Source organism: Eurypyga helias, unplaced genomic scaffold, assembly GCF_000690775.1.
Source record: "Eurypyga helias isolate BGI_N326 unplaced genomic scaffold, ASM69077v1 scaffold26457, whole genome shotgun sequence".
NCBI classification, from domain to species: domain Eukaryota; kingdom Metazoa; phylum Chordata; class Aves; order Eurypygiformes; family Eurypygidae; genus Eurypyga; species Eurypyga helias.
The window spans coordinates 46465-56620 of record NW_010260183.1 but is presented as its reverse complement, the minus strand read 5'-3'; the positions used below and the strand labels follow the sequence as shown (position 1 = coordinate 56620).

At 47.4% G+C, this 10156-nt stretch overlaps 1 protein-coding gene across 1 annotated transcript in view; it reads right to left on the bottom strand.

Annotated features, from left to right (window-relative positions):
• Positions 1 to 10156, bottom strand: part of TMEM131 (transmembrane protein 131) — a gene marked incomplete at its 5' end in the record, with an annotated part of 50575 nt that overhangs the window by 134 nt on the left and 40285 nt on the right. Inside the window, 9 exon segments of the mRNA XM_010154956.1 lie at positions 3 to 156; positions 2814 to 2977; positions 4263 to 4360; positions 6172 to 6268; positions 6474 to 6595; positions 6930 to 7107; positions 7867 to 8025; positions 8176 to 8300; positions 9722 to 9849. Of these exon segments, the coding sequence (XP_010153258.1) occupies positions 3 to 156; positions 2814 to 2977; positions 4263 to 4360; positions 6172 to 6268; positions 6474 to 6595; positions 6930 to 7107; positions 7867 to 8025; positions 8176 to 8300; positions 9722 to 9849 (1225 nt within the window).

Here is a 10156-nt window from a genome sequence, read left to right as displayed (position 1 = left end):
AGGAGCGGCAGCGGCGTTTTCACTACCCATGAGATCGATGCCTGGCAAGGCGTTCGTCGGAGTGGTGAAGGGAAGGCCACTGTTGAGGTTACTTGACCAAATGGAGCTGCTGAATGGAGTGGAGGACCACAGGCCGCTTGGGTTGCCGAGGATCGACTGCAGTCAAGACAGAGCCAGGTAAGCGGCCATTCCGTAACCTCCGTTCTCACCTTGTTTACGGCCCCGAGGAATCGCGCTGCTAACGGTCACCGCACGCGCCTGGTGACTGACTGGGCTGCCGAGGGCAGTTGCATTACAGGCTTTTAAGCCGTTTTTGGTTGAGCCTACCCATCCCCACACCATTACTGATTTAAGTACTACCAGTATTAGAACTTTAGCACACAAGGGCCAAAAAGCTCACACTTCATTGAACTAGTTAGAATGAGGTAGATGAATATGGTGTAAGTCTTGAAAAATCAAGAAAATTCACGTTTTAATGGAAAGTAGCAGCAAATTCGGATCCTTTTTTGGCTGTTTGCAAACGTATCTCCTTGTATTCAGACACACCTGCTATAAACTGTACATTTTGAATAGACCTGTGTTCTGCCCCACTGTACCTCCCTGTGTTCTCAGTACATACTTCTTCCCCCATCCAAAAGTTCTCCTGACGAGGGAAGACGAGATGGGAGAACTGGCCGCTTGCCATGGAATTCCAGTAAGTCTGTCCTGGCTCCAGACATCTGGAAGTCTCTGACAAATGGTCACAGTGCAGATGCAGGAGTGCTGCAACATGTCCCAAATGGATTTGGGACGCACAGGGCGGGTACAGCAAGCCCAGAGAACACATGCAGAAATCAACTAGGCCCAGAGGTCTCGTCAACGGTTTTATTAAAGCCCAAACAGTAGCAAGCAACGAGCAGAGGGATCTAACCCGTGGCGTGGTGGTAAGCGATACCCGGAAGGGGCCAGAGATGGAGATGAGAAAGCTTAGCATAACTTTCATGCTAAAATTAGCCCAGAACCTGCCACATGCAGGCTTAACGCACTACCTATCTCGGCGCCAACAGAGTCAGTGTACCTATGCTGGAAATTCAGTTTGCAAACACACAGCCAACTCGATACATCTGAAAGGCAGCGGACTCGTTGAGTAAGTACTGTAAGGTACCAACATCCACGTGTTTGGATTTACTGGGCAGAGGTGGGGCATCCCTTCCCAAGATCTCAGCCCTCAGATAATGCACACTAAAGGGTAACCACTATCAGAGCGCTCCGCATCTGAAGATTAAAATAAAAACCCCTTCAGAAAAGTAAACAAGGTAGACTCTGAAAATGTCTTCATTTCAGGTTTCTATTTTTCCCCTGGAACGAAGAAAACCTGCTCAGTCTGATCATGCCTGAAACTGGCTGGACGCTACCACATTGCCAAAGGGTCCTCATGCAGTTCGATACCGAGGGTAAGGCAGAAGCGCTGTTTGCAGGAACAGTGTTGGCTCTTGTGGCAGGAAGGAGAGGAGGACAGGGCCCTGGTACCTGCTCTCCTACCTGGCGCTAGAGCAAGGGGGTTCAGTGACAGCATTAGCCAAGCTTGCCTGGTCTGGCTCACCATAAGCCCTTGAAATAAATCACTACCATTAAAAAGCCTTTGAACACTTCAGACTGTTGGCTGCTTCTCGCTGAGCCATCTTCTTGAACAAGCTCCTAAAATGCCTTTTTTTTTGCTCCCCAAAATCAAAGTATTTAAAGGGAGCGTCTGACAATTCTTCTATACTGTATGTCTGGCTTCCATCTCAGTGCTTCCCAAAGCACGCTTCCATGTTTCAGAAGCACAGGGGAAACAGGTGTAGGAGCTACAGAGCATGTTCTGGTTGTCTTCAATCCCTCCTTCTATCAAATGCTGAGAAATCTGCCCTCCGTGCGACCAGAAAGCAAAAATCTCTCCTTACGTAGTTTCAGTGACGTTACAACTCCAGTTGTACCCGCGGGATCAGTGAACGCGGGCGTGCAAGGCGCTGTGTGACCACCTTCAGCTTCCCCTGCCCCCAGCTCCATCTGAACTGCTTCCCGCTGAAGTAAACTCTCCCGCTCAATCACTACAAAACCACTTTTGAAGACAAGAGGAAGAACGATTGCAGCTGGCACTGGAGACAGCTGCCGCCATCTAAGTTTCATTCCGACAGGTAAGGGAGGGACAAGGATGAGAGCAGCACTACGATCTCTGTAGAAGATGGGGGTTTTTTCTTCCTCTCTAGCTATATTCAAGATTGCCATCAAAATTAGTTGTCAGTTTAAAGGTTTCAACTTATGCTAGGTCTTTTAATGTTTTTTATTCTAAGCTGAAAAGAATACATTTGAGGTTTTTTACTTTTAGATAATGTTTTTTTTGGCCTTTGGTTAATTTACACGTAGGTGCAACACTGGACTCGGGAAGCAGGATCAAAGCCTAAAAGTTATCATATTGGCTTCTTTGCGACTGTCCATCAAACTGCAGTGCCAGAGGCAGTGTCCAGTCCTGGCACAGGAGCAGAATGGCTCTTCCCACAATCCTGAAGCACGTGGGAATGGAACACACTTGTGTAAGTACTGCGCGATGCTCTCGCGAGGAGTGCTTTCACACGGAGCAGTTTACTTGGATTCATCATCCACAAGTGAGCAGGCTAATCACTCTGTCAGAGCCACTTCAACTTAACTACACAGAAAGATGTAGCTTCCCTTTCCCTCAATCCTTCAGTTGATTTTTTCACCCAAACTTAAAAATCCTCTAAACAAAATCAGATGGCGGATGCAGAACAGGTCAGTAACAGTAACAACACGCTGTATTGGGACGGAATACTTACTGCAGTTGTGTGAGTCGGGGAACTTGAGCTCGTTGGCCAGGAGGGTACAGAATCTGTAGCTGAAGGATCCCAGATGGATGATGAAACATTACTGAATTCACTCCAGTTTCTCTGAACGTCCTGCCCATAAGCAGGTCGAGCTAAACCAAGTTTGCTAAAAACCTCTAAAAATAAAATGAAATAAAACTGAGTACATTACTCTTCCACTTTTTCCAAGAACCACAGCAGACTAATACTCCTCATAGGAATTTCCCGTATTTGGCAAGAGCCAAGACAGAAGAGGCCACACAGTTCTACAGATCTCGTCCCACATACCCTATGTCAGGCAGGGGCTACAACGTGAGCATCAGGGTTATAGCGGGGGAAAAAAGCTGCTCACTGGCTGGGTATAAGCCTACGGGATTTGTTTGGTTCCTGGTACTGTTCAGCAGAAAGCCCACAGTCAGGGAAGCAGCAGCACAGCGATACTGGGACTCCTCCTAACACATTCACTGCAGGTGGAGTAAGCGACCGAGCTGAAGGAGCCGCTCAGAACCGCAGCGCTCCCTTCCTCCGTAACTCCCAGTACAGCATGGGAGGAAGCAGTGGCTGTGCCCCAGCCCAGACCCCATCTCGGCCATGAGATGGAGAGGGCAGCACCAACGCTCACCACTCGCCTGCTCCCCGCACGCAACTGACCCCAGGCACCTCACCGCTGTCCCTCAGCATCTGGCGGCGTGTTCCAACGGTGAAGGAACCCTGCAGCACCTGCTGCTATTGATGGCACACCCCAGCACCTTTTAGCAGACACGCAAGGCCTGCACTGACCACATACGAAGTTCGCTTTCCTTATCATCTCTTGCGGGCACCTTAAGAACATACCGCGCGCCCCAAACGCGGCGTACAAATCTGCAGCAAGCCTGCAGACCGTCCCTGCCCTGCAGTACAGCCTGCTGCATCATGGGCCATCTCGGCAGCAACTCAGGGAAAGTTTACCTAAATATCTAAATATAGGAATTGATGGCTGGGTTTAGTATGCATCAGTTCACCAACGCTAGAGGAAAGCAACACAAGGGATGGGCCGCTGCCTCACTTACGGAGCAATAGTTTTACGCAGGCGTTAAGTGCTCAGGAAATCACAGGCCCAGCGGCACGCTTTTGAGACCTACTGTAAAGCTTCAGGGGGAGGGATGGAGGGGAGGAAGACTAAGGGAAAAACAAATAGCAAGAAATGTTACTGAAACTGAAAAACTTCAAACCCAAGTATTTCCAGCCCCACACACACTCAAGAGTTTCCACTAACTCTCTCTAGGCCGAAACACAGAACACCACCAAATGTTTAACACACTTTTCCTACGTAGTTGTCCTCTTGGGGGCAGGGGATGAGAACAGCGCCTGAACTTAGAATGGCGACGCACCATTTCTTTACCAGTATTTGAATATGGAAAATACTTGAAAACAAAAACTCACCTCCAGTTAAGTTAAAAGAATGTCCAAATGCAGAGAATGAATTGAGAGGCGTGAAGTCGGGACTGCTGGGATTGCTGATAGGGCTCCACAAACCCGAACTAAATAGTACAGAGTAACGGGAAAGCAATACACAGCTCATTAGCAAAGCACTGCCAACAACACTGACTTACTAATCTAGATGCAAATACACACGTACAAATGTATGTCTGCTTGCATTTCATATATTTAATATTGATCAAGTGATAGGAAGTTAGATTATTTCTTCTTCAACAAAAGGTTTCAATGACATTTTCCCGTGCATACATCCCCTTTGGAGTGACACACTGCTTTAGATATAAGGCTCTTCAATCTATAGACTGAGCTCTAACACAAACCTGAGTAGCTCCTCTGCTCGGTTTTTAGCACCCAAATAGTGTCCAAGCCATAGCGCAGCTTCTTTGACAAGCAGATTAAATTTGGAGCCACTCAGAAGGGTCACAAACACTCATGCTCTAGCCTGTGGGCAAGCTTCTTGAAAAGACAGATGAGTTAACTGGAACCAGTGATAAACATGTACAAAACCAAATCAAAACCCCACCCACAAACTTTGCTCAGAAAAGCAATACTTTGCATACTGAAACTTGAATTGAAGTCTCTCTCCTGTTCCAGAAAGGTTACCAGGCACTCACTGATTTGACAGCCGAGACAGACGCGCACTGCCAAAACACGTCAGAAAAGACGGTGTGCCCTGGGGAACATGACTGAGCGCTGCTGTATTCACAGCATCGCGGACTGGTTTGGGTTGGGAGGGATGTTAAAGACCATCTAGTTCCACCCCCCCTGCCATGGGCAGGGACACCTTCCACTAGGCCAGGTTGCTCAAAGCCTCATCTAGCCTGGCCTTGAACACTTCCAGGGATGGGGCATCCACAGCTTCTCTGGGCAACCTGTTCCAGTGCTTCACCACCCTCTCCGGGAAGAACTTCCTGATATCCAATCTAAACCTCCCCACTTTCAATTTAAACCCGTTACCCCCTGTCCTGTCACTACAGGCCCTTGTAAAAAGCCCCCCCCAGCTTCCTTGTAGCCCCTTCAGGCACTGGAAGCCTGCAAAAAGGTCTCCTTGGAGCCTTCTCTTCTCCAGGCTGAACAAGCCCAACTCTCTCAGCCTGTCCCCATAGCAGAGGTGCTCCAGCCCTCTGAGCATCTTCGTGGCCTCCTCTGGACTCGCTCCAACCAGTCTATATCCTTCTGATGTTGAGGGCTCCACAGCTGGACGCAGCACTGCAGGTGGGGTCTCACCAGAGCAGAGTAGAGGGGCAGAATCCCCTCCCTCGACCTGCTGGCCACACTTCTCCGGATACAGCCCAGGATACGGTTGGCTTTCTGGGCCGCCAGCGCACACTGCCGGCTCATGTTCAGCTTTTCATCCACCAGTACCCCCAAGTCCTTCTCCTCAGGGCTGCAATACTGGAGCAGTATTCTGCTCCTCCTCACGACACAAAGCCCAGTGATCGTCCTCGTCTCGGTGTTAAAACCGGGAGTGAAAGGTACGACTGCACAGCAAGATATTCCGCCTGTAAACTATTTCAAGTGACCTTGGTTCACACTCTTTGATACCAAAAGAGCCCGGATTACTTCTCCTTGTTTGGGTGCTTGGGGAACACAAGACTGTTGACTTACTGAGAATGAGGGGGAGAAAGTCCCCATCACATCCAGGATATCCTTCTCTCGGCTTTTGAGTCACTTTTAAGTTCTCAATCATCTTTTTTTTTTTGCAAGGTGAGAGATGCTATGCCCAGACTTTTTAAAAGTTTATTTAAAAACCAGGAAGTCAATGAATTCTGTCACTGCCTTCCGAATACAATTAACAGCTTACAAACTTCTTTTCTAGGGGCCTAGATATTTGCCAAGAGAACATAAAAATTACCTGTCAGAGCCATCACTGTCAGCAACTGTGTGGGAAATGCTGATATTGCTGGAAACATCCGCCTTGCTTGGAGGAACCTTTGGTAAACTACTGCCACCTGCAAGAATATATATATAAAATGAGTAAAATAAAAAAATAAACAAAAACCCAAACAAACGAACAAAAAAAACACCACCAAAAAAACCCCACCACACAAAACCCACCACCAAAACCAAACAAGAAAACCCACACCCAAAACCCCAAGCAACAGGATATTCAGGAAAGATTCAGTAATATTTAGAAGTCCAAACTGGTTCTCGTACCTGGGCTCTTGTCATAACCTGCAGCTACAGCAGCAAAAGTGGGGTTACCATTCCTGCCTGGAAGAGAAGCTGTCTTTGCCAGCTTATGTTTGGTACCGTTAGGCTGCTTGCTTTTCGTTTCGCTTAAAAGAGGGGGTGAAACAAAAAAGAGATTAAGGTTTTGGACTCAGGAGTTTGATTAAAAAAAAGCAGCAATTTAAGCTAGCATTCATGCAAATACTAACAGTGGCTCAGAAGTTTGTGTAATGGCACATTTTTCTGACCTACCAAGTCACAAGAAACCACAGAAAAATATAAATAGCGTGGTACGATGCACAGTAGTATCTGAAGAAAGCAGTTTCCGTGGGAAGCGGAAACAGGTCTGAGAAAAGGGAGGTATGAAGGCCGTATGAAGCGCCTGGGTTCCACCAGGGTTCTCTGCTGGGCCGTCAGTAGGAGGGGCAGGTCTGGACTCACCTGCTGCAGCTGCTGTTCACAATGCTGCTGTAAGTGCCTGCCCGCGGCCCAAAAGCGAAGGAGGCGGCAGGGGGAGGAGGAGGAGATGGAGAGGCGGGTGTCGGCGAGGGCTGGCGCTGTTTCAGGAAAGCATCTGCATTCAGGGTTTGCAGAGAGAGTTTATAAAGGTTGTCCGTAGCTACAAAGAGAAACACACAACATTACATCTTCCTGTAATACTTACTTTAAAACAAAGGCTTCCCAGGCTTCTGCAATCCCTTCTGTTCAACTCGAGGCACTCTGACAACGGCTGTTCCCCGTGATCGAAGAGGTAGCTCCTTCCCCACCTTCACCTAGCACTAGTCAGGTTTACTACCTGCGTTCGGAGAGCCTGGACTGCACTACAAGCATGGAGGTAACTGATCTGTACGGAGAAAGAGCCCTTCTGAGTGAGCGCCGCAGAGAGGGACGACCATGTTTGCATGCATCCAAGAGGAATGTGGTTTGGTTCCCGCACGAGGGACTGAAGGCAACTGAAAAGCTTGTAACAGTGCCCCACGCTAACCCTTGCCTTAAGGTGTTTTCAGCGTTCCCTCTCGAGGACAAACCACGTCATTGGTTTTGACTCTGACTGCAGCAGACCTGACCGAACAAAACCCCATCTGCTGTAGAAAACACATTTCGTTTTTGAGCGGTAATTCCTATATCCTCAATTTCCCCAGCAGCTTCCGAATCCTGATCATCACTGAAGAACCATGGAATGGCCCGCGTTCTGCCCGCGGGGTTTTCAAACCTCCCAGATCATAGCAGATGCTATCCACAGGCAGCCTGCAGCAGAAGACAGGAGCACAGCTACGCAGTGGAGAAAAAGAGCTGGGGGGATCTGTGAGCAGACCCAGCCTACCTACGGATGTTCCCTGCAGCAGAGCGATTCTGCCGCCTGCTAGCGGTTACTTACAGCTGCCAGCCTTGTGAAGAGGCACCGAGTCCCACTCCGGTGGCGGAGAATCCTTCTCCCCTTCTGAGCTGCTGGTGTTTCCCAGCTCCTGTCCGGAACCACTGGGGAGGAATTTTGCTAATACTGATGGCCTGCTCTCCATTAACTTACTGTTTGGACCTATTCAAACGAAAGAAGAAAAGCAAGTCGGTGGATACTACGCTCCACAGCTTTCTTCTCGCACCAGACTTGGAATGAAGCACTTGAGAGGGGTTACCAACAACCGAATAGAACTCCCGAGGTGTTTATAAAAAACCAGCCTCACACTACCTCTCATTTTGGGGAGGTTTCTTGATTTAGAGCCATTCGTCAAAAGGTGCTGTGTAGATATCTTGGATGGAAAAGCTTTGCGCTGCTTGTTTTCCAGCGGGGGAGTATACGGCAATTCCAAGGAACTAAATGAAAACAGAGATCCATTTGTTTTTAAGCTCTCTGAAGTGCTGAAGAGGATATTATTTCACACACACACATATATATATAAATATACACACACCCCACACACCTCCCATACGGTCTGACAAAAGACTGGTCTCCTGTGGCTTTCTTATGTCAAACCTGTGGTCATCTTCAAAGCTATTCATAAGCAGAGCTTTGTATTTCTCCCAGATGCAACTCCACCCTCCCTAGCCCTGGCTCATTGTCTACCCACACTGCTCCACACATTTATGAGGGCTCACTCACCTTCCAGGAGTAGCGTTCATCCTGGAGCTCCGGGATTACAAAACCAGCTTGATTATACAGAGATAAACAAGAGATGGCAACTGCCGTTGCTCTACTCTGCCCCCACTCGCTCCAGCTAGATCATGTGTTCCTCTGCTTTTGCCCCGAATGTACAAGATCATCTTTTGCTAAATGACATAAAACTATTCAAACTCACCACATAATTCATTTGGCTATATATTGTTGGTTTTCTCCATCTAGTTATGTTCCTCCCTAGAAAGTATGAGAGACTATTTTACCCATTTCCTACAGAAGAATTCCACACCAGCTCTCGCTGTGGCCTTGGAATACTGTCACATGTACTGAACTTGTCATTTTTAGGACAAGGAAAATTAGATAATGGGAAGAAATAAGATAAGAAGCAAACTTTGCCAGCAACGTTTTCAGAAATGTTTTGAAGCAAATTAATTTATACTAACCCCTAATCCCAGTTAGTCTAGTATTAATTACAGAACAGGGAGAAGACAAGCCAATATCCCATGCCTCAGAGCTGAGTGCAGTTTACTTCTGTGGCACCTGGATACCGATCTGAATTCAGAATTGCAGAATAATACTTTGGAATTTCAGAATGCTCTTGCAGAACGAACTAGATACAGAAAGACGAAAGCTCTTCATTTTTCCCGTTTCTGTAACCTGCAGTCAACCACCTGCCAGTAAGGGAAAGGGACTGGCAGCAGCCTCCTTCAGTAACATATCCAAGACTCTGATCTTTCTCTCTGATACATAAAAGGAAATTGCACAGCTGTGATTTCACCAACGGCAACTAAAGGCACTCGTGTTAATGCTGCCTCGCTCTGCTGCCACTTGAAGCTCCTGCAGCCACATTAACCCTGTTTTGTCTAGGAGATACCTGTCACAAAAAGCTTAACATCCCTTACCCCGATTTCCTTCTCTGGATTTAGTTCTCTGTTTATTTATTTACGCACTGTATTCCCATTAAATAGTTTGTTATTTCAAGCTTCACATATTCCCTGACATCAGGAAGGGAGAGGAAGCTGCTTAAAAGGTAAGCCTGCCAGCCATAACAGATTTTTACCAGTCCATCTTCCCTTCAGGCTTGATGCCTTCCCTGCGGAAAAGCCTCCGTTATGCTTACCTGGTTTTCACATCTACAGGGATTTCTTTTTTGATGCTCGTTAGCAGTTTCTTTGTTTTCTGTTTTACTTGGACTGTTTCATTTTCAGCTTTTTCTGGTGTCACTTTTCCCTTTTGTTTTTCAGGTTCCTGTAAAGGACAGTGTAACAACGAGTTAATACTAATGAAAAGTCAGGTCCCTTCTGCATCACAACCTACAGAGTATAAACGGGGACGAAGAGAGAACGCTACTTGCAAACACGCATTTCTGCAGCATGGAAGGCATCTTTTTACTGCTTAGTGAGTATACCTACAAAACGTGCAGTCTGGGTTTTTCCTATGTGGAGAAGTAGACATCGAGTATCTAGCAAATGAATCTGCCTCACGCAGACCAGATGTTTGCCAATACTCTTCATGCCACCGCTTCCGAGTCTACTTAAAAAACCCACTGGCTCTG